Below are 19,814 nucleotides of genomic sequence, written 5' to 3'. Positions count from 1 at the left end.
AACTGCATTTTAGATTTACTCTTATCTTTGACAGGAAGGGGGAAAATACTTTTCTTAGAGTATATGTGAACACGCGTTTTATTGGGATTCTGCTTACAGTGTGCATCAACAGGTGGATAAATCAGCTGGTTTAGGATGGTTATCTGAAGCAGCCAATCATCTGGCTCGCCTTCTTCCCTTTTACGATTTGATGTTTGAGAGTGAGCGCGTGCAAGAATGCACGATTCAGCGTTTTTTTCCCCTGAATAGACTAAATGAAAAGGTCCAGGTGAGAGCTGTGGATTCAAACACGGCACACGGCACGCGGTCAGAGTCCCCACACAGCCTGTCCTTCACTCACACACTTTATAAAGGTCATTATTGTACTGATGGTGTTGTGATTATAGCCTGTTGTGACAGAGGCGGGTTTAGGATCGGGCCACGCGCTGATTGGACACGATGACCCCCCTGTGGCACTGTGCTTCCGTTTAGTGCGTACGCGCAGGCGCAGCGACCCCTCTCTCTTCTGATTTTTATTTACTCCCGAAACCCAAGATGGCTCCTGTGAATGTCTCAGTCCCATAGCAAATCGAGGATGCGAGTAGCTGCCGAAAAAACAACTTTTCCCCGAGCGTCGCATCCCCTGGAGTTTAATCCGTATGCCGCGGAGGAGGCTGTAACGTCCGCGTAGGCACCGAGCAGCCGTCGGAGCTCCGCGAAACCGCCTTCAATCCACCAATTTGGAGTAGTTTCGCGAAGTAGCTCTTCTCCTCGCTGTCGCTGTCTGTCCGGAGCGAGGTTCAGGCAGGCAGCTCATCCAAATGGCCGAACCGAGAAAAGTGCAGTTTGTCACCCTCTCGGCCTTCACAGCTGGAGCCGCCGCGGAGTCCAGGAAACGGCGGCTGGAGGATGAGGCCGACTTCAACTTCGACAGAGCCGGGGAGGTCGAGGCAGCGACCGGGGCAGGAGGTGCCGCCAGCAACGGTCGCCTCGTTAAAACCGGCGACAGGGACAAGGCTGCAGCCGAAAAGAGGGCGACCGTGAGGCTAAACCTGCCCCTGTCCGAGCCTGACGACCGCTCGTCCGCCGAGTTTAATTACGGGGAACTCATCCAGAACCTCCAGGTAGGATCTCCGAGTTTAAGCAGCATTACGAGGCCGGGGGAGAGAGAGTGGAGCCGGAGTTAATTTATCGCTCTTGGAAGTGTTTGTGTGGACTTGTTTGCTAAGTTAGCTGGAGAGGGGGGTGCACCTTGTGTTTCGATGGCATAGCGTGGTTGAAACTGACCAGCACAAAAGAGAGCAGCATTTCTTCATCTTCTTTTTTTAATCCAACACGTCCAACTTCTGCTGAGCTCTCACAGATTCTAGCTTTTTAAATCAGAGGGCTGGGAGACCTCCTCCCCCGCCTCTCTTCCACATGTAGAGAGGGATGAAGCTGGTCTTGTGCTGCTTTGCTACCTGTGTCCTTTCCACTCAGGCTTGCCCAGCAACAGCCCAGTCACACAGCCATTACAGCACTTGGAAATGCCACATGCAGTTTGGCCCTCTGGCAGCGGCTGATAGATAGATGAGAGAGCATTGCTGATGGAAGTACCAGGATGTAACATGGGAGTGAGGCAAATGTCAGCAGTGAGATCAAAGACAAGCTCGCCACATTGTCAATCTGTGCACATCTGGATCATCTGGTTTCTGCTTATAAACCAAAAGTTAATTAAATATTTCTTACTCGGGGCCAAACAGTATTCCTGCCAGCACCGTGTTGGGAATATTTTGAGCATTTGTACCAGCACTCACTTGCAGCTGTTCACTTATTTAAGGCTGCTGTGATAATATGTTGATACATTTCTGATTGGACTGAGTCACTGCAACTGTTTGACTTTGCCCCAGGGGTCCGATCATTCCTGTTCACTGTTTTGTTGTTCAAATTTTCTTCCAGGCAAAGAATAATGCTCCAAGTTTGACTTCAGCCCGCAATCCCGATGACCCCTTCAATGATGAGGAGAGAGAGCGGCTCCAGGTTGAAGCCCTGGCTAAGAAGTTTGAAAATAAATATGTGAGTGGTTTGATTAATTTTTTTTAAAATTCCATGTTTGTTGTAGGATTTTTCAATGAGGATCAAATTTCACAGCTGAAAAGTAAATCTTTAAATTAGTGGTGGTTTCTAAATAATGTTAAAGGGCCTCATTATACTGTCTGCTCGTACAGTCATGGACATTGATATTAAATGTGGACAGGTTTCATAAAATCACGTGTCTGTAAACTACTGTGGTCACCTTAGCCACACAACTCTGTGGGGACAGAAGCTCCACCCACCTGAGGTTCAAACCTTTTGATTGTCAATGACAGCCAATCAGAAGAAAGCCGACTTAAAGCAGTGGTTCTTGAACAATGGGCTGTATAGCTGGTAACCAAGTGACAAATATGAAGTGAATGATTGTGATTATTAATTATTTATTTATTTATTAAGAAAAACCAAAGAGCTTGCTGATCCTACTCCATTGACCTTTAATTTAACAAAAAATCTTGGATTTTTTTTAAATATTACTGATTAATAAAAATTGTGGTGTGGAGCACAAACTGTCTGGCTGCTGAATGTCAGAATATGTTTGAGGACCACTGGGTTAAGGGAAGTGGGAAGGATAAGCAAAGATTATTTTGAGCTGCGAATCATGCTAAGCTACTCTACACTCTAGCGCTAAAAATATGGATCTGAAAATTAGTTTTCTGGAAATCAAAGCTTGTTCAAGCCACTGAAATAAACGTTTAACATGTATAAATCAAAATTTCAGGTTGTTACCTAAAATGTCCAGGTGGGTTTTCTAAACTTAGAAGAAATTAATGACATTTTGAATTGCAGAGTTGAAGTTTTGAGGTATTAACATTAAATTTATGACTTATGGATAGCAAAGTGTTCTTTCAGTAGTGTAAATAAGTTTTCGTGCATAAGTCCACTTTAATAATGTTTTTCTTGCTCTGTAGCTCAACGGCTCACGCACAGATATGTGTGTGCCAATAAGCTGATGGTCACTAATTTTTATTAGTTAAACATATTAGTGTTAGTTTTAATAACTTATGGTTTTTAAGTTTAAGTTAAGCTACACTTATTTCCAAAAGTTTTATGGGATGCTTGGTATTTCCAGACTCTTGTTTTGTAATGAAAAAACTGTCAAACCTCGAGTGAATTGTTGCTTCTATCTAAGGTTTCAGCACTACAGGGTCTTTGTGGCAGATATTTCATATTTAAGCAATAAACTGTACAGAAATATTCATGCTTATTACTGTTTGTGCCATATATCTTTAAGTAACTTAAAAGACAAATTATCCGTTGATTTTGTTATTTTTAATTTTTAAAATAATTAGGTGAAGTGATTTATCCATCAGACTGGATTTGTTTCTGTGGGGGTCCAAGTGTGTTTGTTTGCACTCATCAGAGCGCCAAACGTCCCAAAAACAAAAGTATTACAAATATTTCCTCAGTTCTCACTGTGCTAATGTTTTATGGTTTTGGGTTATGTGAGGATTACAGAGAAGAAAACTGTTGTGTTCTGCTTGTAAATGAAAATTAAATTCTATGAGAAACGTTTTAGGGGAACGTGGGGAAGAAGAAGAGGAAGGATCGAATGCAAGATCTGATCGATATTGGGTTTGGCTACGATGAGACAGACCCCTTTATAGACAACTCTGAGGCTGTGAGTATTCCTTTCTTCATGACTAACGAGGTGTTTTTTCCCTCTCGTGTGTCTGTTTTCTAAGACTTTCATGTAGTGGAGTGTCTGAGTTTGTCTCTATAATAATGTGGCATGCTAGTCTCCTCGCTCCCTTATTATCTGCTGATTTATTTGATGTCCTCGTTACGCTCCTGAACTGCTGCTGTTTGGTCTCGATGTGTGGAGGTAGACATTATCCCTCTGTGGTTAAATATTTATTTCCTGCCTTGATGTTTCCAAACTGTACGTTCAGTGGCACTTCTAAAGATAGACAGTTGTCCTTTATTAAACCAACCTGAGACTGCAGTCTAAAACAGTCCTCATGACTCATGAAGACGTCCGTGCTCCTTGTGTCCAAACAGGAATACGTTGTTGTTGTTGTCTCAGTGTTTATAACTCAGTATTCGGAGGATGTCACTCTCTGTCTGGCTGTAATAGCTAGAATTATGCTCTTTTATGGATTCCCTGCCATTATATGATATTTGTCTTGGTGTTTTTAAATAGCTATCCTCTCTGCTCACAAATTGGCTGCACACTGTTTGACTTATTTCTTTCCCCCTTTTTGTTTTGATATGTGCCATGATGGGAAAATTGTTTTCATCTGTGGCCCGGAGGGGATTGGGATTCTTTTACTGATTTATTTATTTCTGGCTCACAGTTAACACCCTCAGTTTCACTGACCAGCAGCTGCTTGGTGACACATTACCAGTTACTCAAAATGTTTTTAAAGCTGCAGACAGCTGCGGTGCAAGTGGCATTATTCTTTACCAGAGTCGTGTAAATTCACACTGAGGCTTGTCTTCCTTTGTTAATGTTTTCCTCAGTATGACGAGCTGGTGCCCGCCTCGCTCACCACAAAGCTGGGGGGATTTTACATCAACACTGGCACGCTGCAGTTCAGAGCGGCCTCTGAATCAGAGGGAGAGGAGGACAAGGTGAGACTACCTGAGCATATTTCAATATTTCGGTGTTTGAGTCAGTTAAATGGAATTCGACTCCAAAGGGTGATAAATTAAGACCTTCAGTGGTTCTTAATTTAAAGATAAGAAAGCCAGCACAATAAATACACCCTCACCATTAAAATCCAGATGCAACAATAAACTGTTAAATAAATACTAAAACCTAAAAGAGAAAGACTAACTTTACGCCTCAAAGTTGGCTGGATCACTCCGCTGGTAAACTTTGTCTGTAGCGTGTTTCGTGCAGTTCAGTGCTTTACTGGTGACTGACAGGCTGATAGCAAAAAAAAAAAAAAGAACAATGTGCAGATAATCAATTCAAATAAAATCAAAACATGAAGCATCAAAGAAAGAAACTCAGTTGCAACATAGCGTTAGGTCCACAACCTGCTGGACAGTCTTTGGGTTTTGCCTCTGTGCACCACCACAATGGATTTTAAACCAAACAATCAGGATGTGACTTAAGTTTGATTTAAGAGGATTAACACAAATTTAGCATTTACTGTTAAGGATCAACAGACACTTTTTTAAAGTGTTTCTGATTTTTTTTCAAAGTCAAAAGTAACTGAACAAACTAACATCCATGGAGATCACCAAATCCCGTTTTGTCTCTTGAGATGCTCTGCTAGGCCTTTCCTGCAGTCCCCTTCACTTACTGCTGTTTGTGGGTCGTTTGGCATTCAGTTTTGTATTTAATAATTCTTCTTTTTCAGAAGTGTGCAGGCAGTGCAGAGATTTTCCTTTCAAAGTCAAAATTGGTCTTCCTGCATCTTCTGTTCATGAAGGCATCTCTTGATTGTAGATCTTAGCAATGATTCAAACACCAGCTTGAAAGTTTTTCTTGACTTTGGTTAGAAGTTGCAAAGTTCTTTTTCTTGACCATGGAAATAATTCTGTGGCCTTTCAGGACTTCTGGTGTCGCTGGGCTGGTTAGTGCACTCATCCTTTGTACTGTATTGTAGATTGGCTGCTCTTAAATTTTTATTTTATTTTTTAAACCAGTCTGACAGGTTTATTTGTTTTTTTCCACTTAATGATGGCCTCTCTTACTTATACTCACATCTCTTAAAGTGAAAAGCTATAAAGTAATAGTAGTAATAATAATAATAATAATAATGGGGATTTTGTATAAACCAAAAAAATTCTCTAATTAATAAACACTTAAACATGTCGTAAACGCCCTTCAATTAAAACTGAAAGTCTGCACTTAAGTCACATTCTGATTGGCTGATTTAAAATCCGTACCGTAACCAATTAATATGGACAAAGACACGAGTCTCATGTTATCAGGACGGCAACGAAATGCATGACGTAACTCAGAGTGATGGAAAAATGCAAATGTACTACAGCACGCCAAGATGTCAGTCACCATAAAAACATGGCGGGCGGGCGGCGGGGCAGAGGAAATGAAACGTCAGCTTTGTCTGGTTCCCAGCTTGTTCTTGCCATGAAATTTAAAGGGTAAACAAACATACCTGGTTCGCGTCAGCATGTTGGTGTGATGATGTTAGAATGTAGCTTTTAATGTTTTTTTTTATTTTTTTATTTTTTTATTTCCCAAACACAAAACAAATCTGCCCGTACCAAGTTTAATGACCCAGGGCGACTGCAAGGTGCTCAAACTTTGAGCTAAACCCCGTTAACTGAACTCTACTTATCAGACCATGTGACGCTGCAGTCCTAACATCCAGCAAGAGCCCGTTTTTCATCTGGGTTAGCAAGATACAGTGTTGACAGCATCACTCAACACATCAATAAGAGCATACTGATCCGCACGGAGCGCTGCTCACACCGAATTCGTTATCAGTCATTGTCTGCTGTTTATCTGAATTAATGAGCGTATGTTGTTGTGGCTTTTTCAGAAGCTGAATGACAACAGCGAGCAGGTGATCAAGAGGAGGAAGAAGAAAGAAGGAAACGCTCTGGAGGAGAAGAGCACGAAGAAGAATAAAGTACCCAAACAGGGGTGAGAACCGTGGCTGTGTAATATTACTCCCTGTCCGTTTGTGTCGGGGCTTGTGTGGTTTTTATTATTAAGCTCAATGTGAGGCTTATGAAAAGCTGAGCAAGCCAAAACTCTTGAATTGAAGGACATCGCTTTGCATGCAGCTCTCAGAAAATATTCCTAATCAGGTGATTTATTCTGAAGATGTCTCTTCCTGTATATATGGACAGGCTGTTTCTCCTGACCTTTTTAGACACCCAGTGATTTGTGGGCCACCACAAATATGCAACGAGGCATCTGTGTGCTCTTAACCCCTCTAACAAACCGCCACGCTGTGTGACATTACACCCCTCTGCCTTTCTGTGGACGCTCTCGTACGTCTATCACGAGGCAGGGGTGCTTATTGAGACTTGCTCGCAGCTGCTGTGACAAGCAAGCCACCTTCTAGGAAATGCTCCATTATCTATGCTCGTATATGCCGAATACTCCAACACCCCTCCATCCTGAATACTACGTCTAAAAATAGCCACAGCTATTGCCATTGTGCCATTGCTAAATGGATGATGTTATATATGGGAGTGTATGTGTGTCAGACCTTTGAGAGCAGACTGCAGGTTAATCCCATTGAATCCCCACACTTTTGCCTCATATCTGTCTTTGTCAGCACGTGTCGATGCCTCAGTTTGTCTGTGAAAAGATCGTTATTGGTGCCTTGTCCTACGTGGGCCGGTGAGTTTAAGATTTTTCAAAATGGAGTGGACTCGCCTGGTTTCAGACCTCAAAACAGCCGCCCACATTTCAGATTTGCTTAAGCATTCAGATGGGTTTACTGCAACCCCTTTATGGTTGTTTGCAGCAGCTGGATAGGCAGTTGGCTAATCAGAGCTTAGAAGGTGGGATTAAGAGCACGGGCATCATCTTCCTGCAAAGCTACATTAATGAAAACTAGTTACAAGAAAATGGTTAAGTTTAATTTAAAATGACTTTTGTTCAACTTTCATGACCTTTTGTTAAAGCAGCGTAAAGGTGAGAAAGATTTGAGAATAAGGAATTGGGCTTTGGAAAGTTTTTTTTTTTTTTTTGACTGTCTCTTTGAACTTGTAGGTATTTTCTGTGAATGTTGAACTTTTGAATTAAAGTGATATTGATTAACTTTGTCCCTGATATGTTTGTGAATGTAAATCAGCCAGGTGAGGCTGTATTCAAGGTTTGAGAAACCTGAGCAAGCTGCCTTTGCCACTGCAAATGACACCAGCATGGATATTTTATTGAGTTTTCTGATTTTGATAGTTCTTTGAGTTCTTCTTTGTCTTGGATACAAATGTGGATGTAATCCAGTGGCTCTGAAACAGTGATGTGGGGCACAGAGTCACGGCAGAGGGAGCATAGACAATCAGGGGGAAATGGAGTGAAACTGGTCAATGATTCATCAAGAAGAAAAAAGATGAACGTCGCTGACCTTCACTTCAATAAATTCAGCTTGGGTCCATCTTTATTTTTAATGATTGACTGAAAATTGTAGGCGTGACCTGTTTGGGCTCTGAATGAAAGAAAATTTTAAGAAGCACTGCAGTCATCATGTTTTCGTTTCCCTCAACAGAGTCACAGCTCTCAGCCTCCACCGACCGGAGAAGAAGAAGAGAAAGAAGCTGATAAAGGACTCTCTGTATCTAGCGACCATGCTCCGCCGCTTCACCCGCGAGAAGGAAGAGATGAGGAAAAGAAACCCCAACATGGCTCACTCTGGCCTGGCAGGAAGCGTGGCTAACAAGCCCCACTCTGGCAATACAACGAACCACCTGTTATCTTCTAACTCCACCCACCTGCAGGACAACACAGCCGCCAACGACCTCTCACTGGCAGACCTCACCTCGGACCCCGCTGTGATGTCACTGCTGGGCTCAGCCAACGAGAAGGAGCTACAGGACCTCCTGGGCGACCTGGACTTCAGCTTGTTGGACACCGACCAGCAGCACGCCATGGCGACGGCCAGAGAGAATGGCATACTGGGAGTCGGTGTGCCAACTCATAAAGCGGTAGGAGGAGGTGGCCAAGGGCGTGGCCCGGGGCCCTCCAGCAGACTGTTTTCGCCGCCTCCGCTTCCCAATGGACTGCCTGCTCCTCTTATTAAACGCATCGAGGACCTGCGGGTGGTGAGTCAGCTGTAGGCTGTTAGTGGGCGACTGCAATTACCTGTGAAACCTCTTCACTGAAGTTAAACACAAATGCCATTCAGTTGAGGAAGTGGCAGAGGATGTTTATTGTTTCTGTTTAGTCCGGAGAGAAAAGTCTCTAAAGCGTTGGAGAAATGTGGCTGAGCCCTGAGGGGGTTTTATGTAACTAAAACAGCAGCAGACCTCTCACCACTACCTCTTCAACATATACTTATGTTCTCGTTGCTCTTATATCTGAGAGCCGCCCATCTTTTTATAGATGTTGGTAAACATGTAAGGAGAGGTAGGAAAACAATGGAGAGGATTGATGGATTCAGAGGTGGAGAAGAGCAGACTGAGCCAGAGGGGAGAAATAAAAATAAAAATAGTGGTAAAATATATTTGTTTTTGTTGTTGATTCAAAGATAACATGAGGGGAGTATTTTCTTTAAATGTGGACCTATTATGCTTTCCTTTTAAATTTTCTATACACACGGTTACCACAGACAGCACTTAAAAACATAGCCAAAGATTCAAATAATGAGATCAGTATGTCCAAGTAATCCCTGTAACACTGCTCCAAACACTGTTTTCAATATTTTTTTCTGCTCTTGGCTCTTTTTGATGTCAGAAAGAGCAGATATCCCTTATATGGCACACAAGCTTCACTTACCTGCTATTTAGACCTGTTTGTGAGGGGCAGCCAATCAGAAGAAAGTTTGCTTAAGGAGCAAGCCACCCAGTGTAAAGCTGCTATAGTGAAGTCAGCTCTTACCAATGGTTGCCCCTCGCAGAGCCCAGTGCTGCTGGAGGCTTCTTCCTGTTAAAAGGGAGTTTTTCCTTCCTACTGTCGCTCATTGTGGCTCATCTGATTGTTGTCATCTTCTCTGTATTATTAATATGCAGTACCTTGAGGCAACTGCTGTTGTGATTTGGTGCTTAATAATTAAAACTGAATTGAATCAACAATTAAAAAAATATGGTGACTTTGATACAGTAAGGTTCCTATTGACTTCAGGTCACGGACAGGTTTGGTGTTCGGCGCTGTAAGAACCCACATATTTTATTTTTCCTTTGCTGGTGGCCACACAGGCTTGCAGAGAAGTAACAGACTATGAGCATTATTAGTGTAGACTGCAGCTGAATCTGGTGTCATAACTAATACTGAAAAGTAAGAAGCAGGGCAGTGAAGAGAGGTTTTCTGCAGTAACATCACAGCAAGAGTGAGGTTTTTTGGTTTTTTAATTGATCGAGTAAATTGTACACTTTCTAAACACAAGGAATACAGGCCAAAAATGACACCAAATCATGCTGTTGTTTGGGAAGTGTAACTCTTCTTCATGTTGTTCTTTTAGTCGTTTGGTCTGTGCTAAAGTTACACCGACACTTTTCAGCTGAGCTCAAATTCCACTTTAACCATAATTGCTTACAGGTTTATTGTTATATTTAGAGTCATGTATAGCTGTGTGGAGGTAGAGGAGTGTTTGCACACTGCAGTGTTGTATATGTATTTACAGCGTATGGCACAGTGCTCTATGCTGACTCAACCTTTCTCCCACAGGCTTCGCGGCAGTTTGATCAGGAGGGCAGGAAGAAATTTTTCACCCTGGACATGAATAACATTCTCCTGGAGTGAGTAGGACAGCTTTTAAATCACCGTCAGCCAAATCCCAGCACACTCTTCTCCATTTCCCTTTTTCTTTCTTTTTTTTCTTTTTTGGAAGCAGATTTCCCTCGTCACCTCTGCTGCTGCCATCTTTAAGTGTTTTGTTTTCTGTCCGTCTCTCATTTTCTTCAGTAATGACATGCTTCTCATTTCAATCACCCTGCTTTCATTCCTCTGGCACTTCCGTCTTTTCTCTTGTCTCGTCTCTTTTGTTTCTTTTTACCGCTTTTCTGACAATCTGGACTCTCTCTCCCTTCTCTCAGTATTGAGCTGCAGGTCCAAGAGCAGCCTCCCGAGGTGCGCTCAGAAATCTACTCCCACATGGAGGCGTTTGTGCCGTGCAACAAAGAGGCGCTCCTCAAACGCCTGAAGAAGCTCAGCCTGAACATCCAGGTGAGTTAAAGCTTTACTGTGGAGGAGAGGAAGCTGTGAATCCTCACTCTGATCTAAAAAGTGATTGAGTGCAGGAGGAGGGGGGTGTCCTTCTTCAGCCTTTATTATTGCTCTGTGGCCACTAAAAGATTCAGGAGGGGCTTTGAAAATCTCACCACGCAGCATGGCTCAAATCTGGCCTTCTTTAACACATCCTGCAGGTCAGTGTGTGATTTGGGTGGGTGTCCAGTTTTTTCTTTTCCTGAAAGTCAAAAATTGCCCCTAAAACAGACGACCCATAAAGAGTGCAATGATCAAAAATTACTGTTAGATGTTTAGTGTAGAGACATAAAGCAAAGGACTGGATTGCTCAAAGATGACACGGTTTTGACCTTTTTTTAATTTTTTTTTACTCTTCTGTGATAAATGAATATCTTTTGATCCTTTAACAGCTTCATGCTCCTTTTTCTGAGCTTTTAGCTTTTTCTTTCACAGCCAACACATCAGGGAGATGCTGAAATTTAACTCTATTTGTTTCTTTTGAGCTCTTTCGAGATATTTCTGAGCTCCTACCCATCGCCAGAACTCCCCCCTTGTTCGTCCCTGTCACGTTTGCCTTTTTCACGCAGCGGTTAATCCCTAGCTGTATTCGGTGCTTCCGTTAATAACGTGCAGGGATCTCAGCGTGGGCAGACTAGCGCAGAGAGGTTTGCAGCTGAAAACAGGCTTCCAAAGGTCTTCTTTGTCATGCGCCATTAATGTTGGATTGTTGACAAAATAAATCTACATACCCTGACCCTCTGTCTCGCTCTTTAACTCTCCATCATATTTTTTTATTATTCCCCTTTCTCGCCTTTTTTTGTGTCTCTTAACTTTTTCATTTCTGAGTCTTCATTCACTTCTGCTGCCTCTCTTTCCCCACTCCCCTCACTCCGACCTTAATTTCTTCCCTCCTCCTAATTTCTTTCTTTTCTCTACCTCTCATTCCCTTTGTCATTACATCCATTTCTGCTTTTTCTTTCAGGACGATCGACTGCGGACGCCACTTTTGAAGCTGAAGCTAGCAGTGTGCAGTGTGATGCCTGAGCAGATAGCGAAATATAACATGGAGTGCATGGCTAAGGTTGCAAAGTAAGTCAGTCCTTTTTGTTCCAGAAGGTGAGCAGTCCTCTGAAAGCAGTTTGAGGACAGCTCTTTTAAAAAAAGTGATATGTGAACTCTCCTGATAATCTTTTTTCCATCCACCCATGTCATCGGAGTTCCCGATGCCGTTTTCACACTGGCAGCATTTGTCTTCTATGCAAATCGTATGAAGATCAGAGTTAACGGTGCTCAAAGTCCAGTCAGTGCAAAGCAGCTTTTTTTCCCTTGCTGTGTTTGTCAGTTAAGTTGAGATGGAGGGAGACTTATAATATCAAAACTATTAATAATAGCAGGGGAGAAACATCCATTTATTTACACTGATGTAAAAGAAGTCTTAAAAATGCTGCCTGTGGATACATACCCGAATACTGCTACCGTACGACGTTCAAAGCATAACGCATATAAAAACTTGGATGGAAAATGCATAAAAGCATCTTGTTGACTTTAATTTCTTGAGGAAAAAATGGTTTATTCAAGCCGTTTATGTTCACTTTTATATCTGTGTTTTATTGCAGACAGCAGTCAGAGGAGGGCGATAAGAACGGCTCAGAGGAGGACGATGAGGAGAAACCTGGAAAGAGAATCGTGGGACCTCGGAAGAAGTTTGTCTGGGACGACAAGCTCAGGTAATGATCCGAGTCTGTCCTGCTGGAAGAGCCGGCCGGATGCCGTTCAGCGTCTTTGTGCTGCTGTGTGGAGTGATTTGTTTTCTCTTCGTCTCTTTTTGTTTTCATCTTCCCCTTTGTTCTCCACCGCTGGTGTTTAATCTAGTAAACCGAGCTCATACAGGCTGTAAACAATTTATGTCCGTTCAGAGCTTGCAGGATTAACACTTCACATCCTGGAGAAAGAGCTTTTACTTTTCACCATTCTCCATTTTTTTTTTTTTTTTTCCTACTTATATTTCACTAAAACCGAAGGTAAAGTTTTATTCCTGCATGGTGAGGAATAACGAGGAAACCCACAGGTCAGAAATGGTGTCTGAATAAAACTGCTGATAAGTGCTCATTAATTTTCTCCATCGTACTACAAAGACATTTATTTATTCATTTAATTCAAAATAAATGAATACCTCTGCCTCTTTGAAGCATATCAGTGTCTTCTGTCATTTTGTGCTCGGAGACTGCAGCCTGTTTTTCACCTTAATATTGAGTGGAGTGTGTGTGTGTTTGTGCAGGAACCTGCTGTGCAGCTTAGTGCGAGTGAAGCTGAGCTGCTATGAGATGGAGAACCAGTGCTCTCTGTCTGTGGAGGACTACCTCAAGGCTTTCTTAGAGAATGAGGTCAAACCACTGTGGCCCAAGGGCTGGATGCAGACCAGGTCTGTGCTGCTTTTGTGTGTTCAGCTCGTTACAAGCAGGAGGCACTTATCCGCGGAAAAGTGCAACGTATGCAAACTGTGTTTTAAATGTTGTCAAAGTACTATAAATTTGCTGCTGCCATGAGAGCAGTTAAGTCTATTTGATATGTGTAAACCCTCAACAATAGTAATCCATCCACATTAGGAACCTTTGGAACCGACTGTATCCAACTTTAATGTGTTTTCCGTTTTTCTCGGTGATGTCGTTCTTAATGTCAGTGACCCTGATTTTTGGCTGACTTTGTTGTTTATTGCCTGTTTCTCAGGATCTTGTTCAAGGAGAGCCTTGTTGTTCACAATCACCTCACTGGAAACCTGTAAGTGTGTCCTTTGTTTCTCCCGTAACTCTGAGCATGCAGGAATTTTACTGGGACTGAGCGTCAATGTAAAATGTCAGCTGAAGAGGGTGAATAATTGCTGGTATTTTTCCACACAGAGTGAAAAAGAGAATGGTGCCTGGACCCAAGGCTAAACCCAAGGTGAGTGACAGCTCAGACTATTTACTGCAAAATATCAAAAAGAAAAAAGGGTGTGTGTATTTTTATTTTACAGCAGTTTTATGAATCGTTCAATTTGAGCCCACTGGCTGAAGTTCTTTTGTGCATTAATACAACTGTAGCTGTATCATATTTGTGTATCTCTCAAAAAACAAGTGATTTGTAGGATTTATACAGCCAGGTGTAGTAACATTTATAGGCGGTGCAGTCAGGCCACGGGGCGAGGTCTCAGAAGGGTCTGACAGGTATGACACAGAATCATAAAGCCACTGTTAAACTGCTTAAAAAAAAAACAAAAACAAAAACGCTTCCTGACGTTTTTCACAGTAAAAGCTCAAATGTTAAGGAGGAGTTGTGTGAAGGAACCTATGAGTTTCGTTCAGGGTTTAAAAAGTGTTTTGTGGGTAAAATGTTGGAGCTGTACTTTATGAAGAGAAGCGGTTAGAAATAAGTTCTGGTTTCTTTATGGAGCTTGGGTGATACTGACTGTGTTCTCCTGTTCTTTAGGAGGGCCTTTGGCTCCACAAACCATCGCTCGGCATGACCTCCACCCCATCTCAGCCCACCTCCACATCTGTTCTGACCTCCAACCGCCAGCCCCTCTCCTCCTCGGAGCCCATCTGTTTGTCAGACTCTCTGGATGAAGATCTGACCGTTCCCTCTCTGGACTCCATCTCCCACGCTCTGGCCCTCCTCAGCAATGCATCCAAGGGTCCCACAGACAGCCCTTTGTCTCCCCCACCGCTGCAAATACCAACCTCTTCTCCTCCACCCGTCGCCCCTCACTACCCCTCAGGCTCTCAGCTTTCTGCCTCGTTAGCACAGACAACGCAGCACCATTCCCTGTCTAAAGTGGAGAGTGCTCCGCTGACAGCTGCATCTGTTGTGAACTTGCCAACAACAACGCTACCAACCTCCTCTTCTACCTCCTCTTCCTCGTCCCCGGCTGTCTCCTCCCTTGCTCACGTGCAGGCAGCAGGCCTAGCGTTAGCCTCCAGGACTGCAGACGGTCACTATGGCCCGATCAAAGGATCTGGTGTCATGGGCCAAACCCAGACTCAGAGACATGTTACCATGGCGTCACCCAATCACCGGCCAAGCACAGTGATGGGGAAGATGCATCCGCACCCCTCCCCTTCTCCTCCAAAGCATCGGCCTCCTCCGACAGCTTCCCCGCTGCTGCCCCCCCATCAGAAAGGCTTTGCTAGCCCGGTGGGGATACTGGGAACAATGGGAGCAAGTCACGCACTGGGAAAGAGCAGCACCAAATCCAGCAGCAATGGCAGCGCTGTCAACAGCAACGTCACAGCTTCCTCCTCCCCTTCCCCTCAGTCCCGCTCCAACTCTACCTCCCACCATGGCTTGCAGTCCTTTTGCCCCCCGTCACCGGCCACCTCCTCACCCTCGCCAACCTCCCATACCGCACACTCCGCTCAAGGTAAATCCCACACACACCTCCACCACCAGCCCAACTTCATCACACCCATGCAGGCCACCCTCACCAAGTCCTCGCACAGCAGCAACTCTTCTCCCATCATCAAGCTAACCCCTCGGCCTCCCGCCCCCACCCCGCCACCCTCATCCTCCCCCTCGCCATCATCCTCACCGTCAAATCCGCTTTCCCATCAAATAATCTCCACCCAACAGCAGCAACACCAGTTCTCTCCCAAAACCCCCAAAACTTTCCGGCCCCCCTTCAGTGTATCAGGTGGCGGGCAGGTGAAACAAACACAGGGCGGCTGCAGCTTCACTGGAGCCCAGAAACCTCAGTCCACCACTAGCAACAGTAGCATCAACAACAACTCTAACAACAAGGGAGTGGTCTCGACAGTCTGCAGTCATCCGGACAAAACCCCCCAATCACCTTCAGTCTCAGCCAGTCACGGGCAGAGGCAGAGGGTAGTGGGTGGGGCCAGCCACGGCTCAAAGGCTGGAAATGGTTGGGTGGCTTCAGGAACTTTGGCCACATCCTCCACAACGTCACACCTCTCACAGGTTAGTTTCCACCAACGGGAAGTCACTCTTAGAGTTTTATTTTGAATATATTTGTATATATTTTGTGTTTCCTTTGCAGGTATCGACTGCAGGCACTCCCCTCCTGGGCAACCCCTCTGCTTTGCCCCTGGGCTTCGGGATGTTGGGAGGTCTGGTGCCTGTCTCGCTACCCTTCCAGTTTCCGTCGTTGCTCAATTTCAGCCCTCCTGGAGCTTCCGGGGCGGCTGGAATGGGCACAGCACCCAGCTCCAACTCAGGATACCCGTTAGCACAGAGCGACCTAATGGGTGAGTGGGCTCTTAATTAAGGGACCTGCATCTTTTATCGCCAACAGACAGACTTTACTGTGCTTTTTAAAATAAAAGGCCTTTGATATCCTATATCAATAACACGTTAGACTTTAGGAAGTTATTTTGCCTTTTATTACAACTTGCAGCTACGTTATATTAAGTGGGGGTTGCGGTAAAACACAAAAAATAAGATGGTACAGGATTTATACTGGCGGTTTCTGTTAAGAAAATGAGTTACTCTGGTAACCTTTTCACAGATATAGGAATTTAACTAGTAGCATCTTTAAAAGTATTTTAATACTTACTACTAACTGTAGCAGAATTGTTGTAGTTTTTGTTGATTTGATTATAGATTTTCTTGTTTCAGTTTAGTTTTTACCCCTCAGTCGTAAAAGGCTAATCTGATATTGTCCTGACACCACCAGGTGTGTGGTTGGGAGGGTGGACTCCCAAGTTTGTGAATGCAATAACTTGAGAACGAAGCGATGTAGGATTTTGAAAAACTTACCAAAGGTGCATCTGCTAAAAATATCAGATGAGTTTGAATTTCAGTGCAATAACTGAAGAAGCAAGTCACCTAGGACTTAAATGTTCAGTGCCAATTGTAGTCTGTTTAATTATTACTGTATGGAGAGCAGATGTCAGAGCCAAGATTTAGAAAAATCAGTACAGCTGTAACAATAAAGACGCATAACTCTTTGAATGCAGTTGACTCAGTCTTGTAGACATCCAGAATCTCAATAAACGCGTCCATGAAGCTTTAATAACATCTTTACCAAACTAACAAGAACTAAAACTAAGGATATTCTATTTTTATTCTGAAATACTTATTTTTATTTTGGTTAATTAAAATGTTTTTCACATGTAGTTTTAGTTGACTACAATAATCTTGCTTTGTAAGAGACTAAATGGGACTCCTTAAATATTACTGGTTCACTGTGTATTTCTGTAAACCAGCAGTGCTTCCCCTGCCATGACCCTCTCTTTTACAAACCAGTCTCCCTCCTTTGTTCTCACCATTTTTTTATTTTTATTTTTTGCACCAGTCTCTGTCGTTTCAGCCCTTTGTACTCGTTCGCCTCGCTGACAGCTTTGATCCTCGACTATCTTTTATTGCTGGTCTCACATTTTAACGGTGTCATCTTTTCCCAGTTCTCCCTGGTTGTTGCTGTCTTTCCTCTCATTTGTCCACCCTACCCTCCATCTCTCCTCAGATCTGTATAAGAGTCTCCAGTCAGGGTCACAGGCTGCCCTACCTCCTCACTTGCAGCTTGCTTTTTCAGGTAATCTGCATCCCTCCACCTCCTCTTCATCCTTCCTCTCCATCTGTCTGTGTCAGGCTGACTTGTTGCAGTCAGCTCAGCTGCTCTGTTACTTGTTAGTTCTCCAACTTTCTGTTTGCTGTAGTGTATCTGGTGTTCAGCATGCCTCTGGTTTGATCGTAGCATAGTAGAAACACGAAGATATGTCGTTTTTTGAGCAAAGTCTGTTTAAAAAAAACAAAAACTGGAACCTACTGGTTGACTTATGAACAATTAAACCTTTTTCATATTAGAAGTTTTTGATCCTTTTTAATCAAAAGTTTAATTTGCGTTTTATCTGGTGCTTTCACATATGGATGCAGTGATAAAAGGGTCGAACACTGATAGGTCAAAGTTTACTCAGGTCAGCAGCAGTCATTTTTTATTTTTAGGGGGAAAAAAAAGATTCAAATAATTTAACAGGTGTTCTGTAAAAGCAGGAAAAACCAAGCATTCAGCTACTGGCACGTTTTAAATGATAAGCTGAGTTTAAGGTGGATGAATGAAATGTCTTTTCCTACTAAGGTTGGTTGTTCCTGGGTCGTCCTGTATCATTTCCAAGCAAATCCACACTTTGGATTTACTGTAACTCCTGTTAATTAATCGCAGGGACCAGGCCTGCGTAGCTTGTCTCTGTCGCCACTTCCTGTGGCAACTTCAGTTCAGTTGCCATCAGTTTTATAGTAAACTCAAAAGACAACACAATTATATAAATAACGTCAAGATGTCACCTTTCAGCCAGATTTTCATTTTAAACCTCATATTGACCCAAAATTTCAGAATTTGCCAGTCGTCTGTGTACCTCAGTTTGCCAGAATTAAAGATGCTTAGTAATTTACATTTTCAGCCAAAGAACCACCCACACACTCGGCCCTTCATGTTTCATAAGACAATGTTTTTCATCGTTCTGCTGCAGCCTGTTGCACCAGTTCAACTCAGGCTTTCTAGCAAGTATTCTAAGGACCTCAGATTGACCCTAAGGAGGATGGTCCTTTCTGACATTTTAGTAATATATAATCTTTCTGTAAGGAAAAGGACAAACTAAACATTGTAACAGATGTTCTGCTTGTGTCTAGCCAGTAACAGAGAACCTGATTATTATTAGCAGGCTAATATTATCGTCTTTTACTGGCTATCTGCCAATCTCTGTATTTCCATTTGTAAAGACAAATAAATAAACATTTAAAAAGTAAAGCCCAAGAAACAGTCTTCAACCCTTCTGAGTGTTGAAAGCTGTGTCTGCCTCTTACTGAGACAGACTTATCCTGACTACTTCCATAGCTTTTATCAGTCACTGACAGCAGCCACATTGGATTTTGTTTAAATAAATCAAAAATCTTTGTTTTCCACCTGATTGTCTGTTCACATCTTTCTCGATCCTAAAGTGAAACAAAGTGCCTGAAACCAACATTCTTTTTAATAACCAGCAGGGGGCGACTCCAAGAAAAACCATCTGAAATTAAGTGTTTAGAACCTTTTGGGATGCATGTAGACGCACTGCCCTCGGTTTAACAGTGCACGTATGACAGAATATGAGAAACAGTGCATTAGGTGCCCTTCAGTGATCTGGTGCCACAGGTTGCTGGATCTGTTTCATCGTCCAGCTGTTTAAAAATGTGCCCTCTCCACGCAGATGCGAACCAAAGCCAGGGTGGAGACATGAAGAGGAAATCCCACTGAACAATAACAGCACAGGAGACAGACAGACGTCACATCCTCGCCTCCTGGCCACAACCACCAACAGACTCTTCGGCTTGATTGACTGACGTGATGCGGTATGAAGGGGGGAGGGGGTGTTGCTCCCTCGCCTCCTTTTAAAAAAACAAACAAACAAAAAGAGGACATAAAAGAGTTTATCTCCGCTACGAGTGGCAAGGATTTAATTTAACTGTATTTTCTAACAAACCGGGTATGAGAACAAGACGGCGTGAATGACGAGGACACTTGTTTTTGTTCTGCCTTTTTTCTTTTCTCCTCTTTGTCAACATGTTTACATATGACTGACCTTGATCACTGTGGAATGAGTGTGAGCGAGGTGATGGTACAGATGAGAGTAGTAGTACACTACATAATATAATTTGTATTTAAGCTCATGTGGAGTAACAGGACTCGTTGTTGCAGTACAGAAAAGGAAAAAAGAAGAAACAGACTGACTAATGAACTTTTGTTTTTCTGTCTTTCGTGGGAATCGTCTGTAGAAGTTTATCGTCGGTCACCTCTGCTCCCACAAATGACTGTTAAGTAGTAGCTTAAATTAATATTGATAAATTATTTGTAATTTACACAGGGACAAAGGTGTGTGTGTGTGTGTGTGTGTGTGTGTGTGTGTGTGTGTGTGTGTGTGTGTGTGTGTGTGTGTGTGTGTGTGTGTGAGAGGAAGAGAGACTGTGATGTGGTTAATTTTAAATGTGTGTATGTACATAAGAAACACAATATACTGTTAAT

The 19,814-nt window shown here is 43.1% G+C and overlaps 1 protein-coding gene across 3 annotated transcripts; it reads left to right on the top strand.

Moving 5' to 3' along the window:
• The first annotated feature begins 66 nt into the window (after nucleotides 1-66).
• Nucleotides 67-19,651, top strand: ubn2a (ubinuclein 2a). 3 transcript variants are annotated; one of them, XM_026170490.2, is made up of 17 exons: nucleotides 67-1,103; nucleotides 1,918-2,034; nucleotides 3,569-3,670; nucleotides 4,513-4,623; nucleotides 6,510-6,613; nucleotides 8,193-8,745; nucleotides 10,307-10,377; nucleotides 10,675-10,804; nucleotides 11,808-11,914; nucleotides 12,442-12,552; nucleotides 13,104-13,247; nucleotides 13,553-13,603; nucleotides 13,723-13,765; nucleotides 14,291-15,778; nucleotides 15,858-16,065; nucleotides 17,283-17,351; nucleotides 19,003-19,651. In XM_026170490.2, the coding sequence occupies exons 1-17, from the start codon at nucleotides 801-803 to the stop codon at nucleotides 19,047-19,049; spliced, it is 3,759 nt and encodes a 1,252-aa protein (XP_026026275.1). In that variant the 5' UTR covers nucleotides 67-800; the 3' UTR covers nucleotides 19,050-19,651. The 3 variants fall into 3 exon arrangements, with proteins under 3 accessions (XP_026026275.1, XP_026026276.1, XP_080158554.1); XM_026170491.2 differs by lacking the exon at nucleotides 17,283-17,351 and having other exon boundaries at nucleotides 19,003-19,195; XM_080302428.1 differs by lacking the exon at nucleotides 19,003-19,651 and having other exon boundaries at nucleotides 17,283-17,628.
• The last annotated feature ends 163 nt before the right edge of the window (nucleotides 19,652-19,814 follow it).

Source organism: Astatotilapia calliptera, chromosome 6, assembly GCF_964374335.1.
Source record: "Astatotilapia calliptera chromosome 6, fAstCal68.1, whole genome shotgun sequence".
Taxonomy (NCBI): domain Eukaryota; kingdom Metazoa; phylum Chordata; class Actinopteri; order Cichliformes; family Cichlidae; genus Astatotilapia; species Astatotilapia calliptera.
The sequence above is the reverse complement of the archived record's forward strand: the minus strand, read 5'-3'. Positions and strand labels throughout refer to the sequence as shown.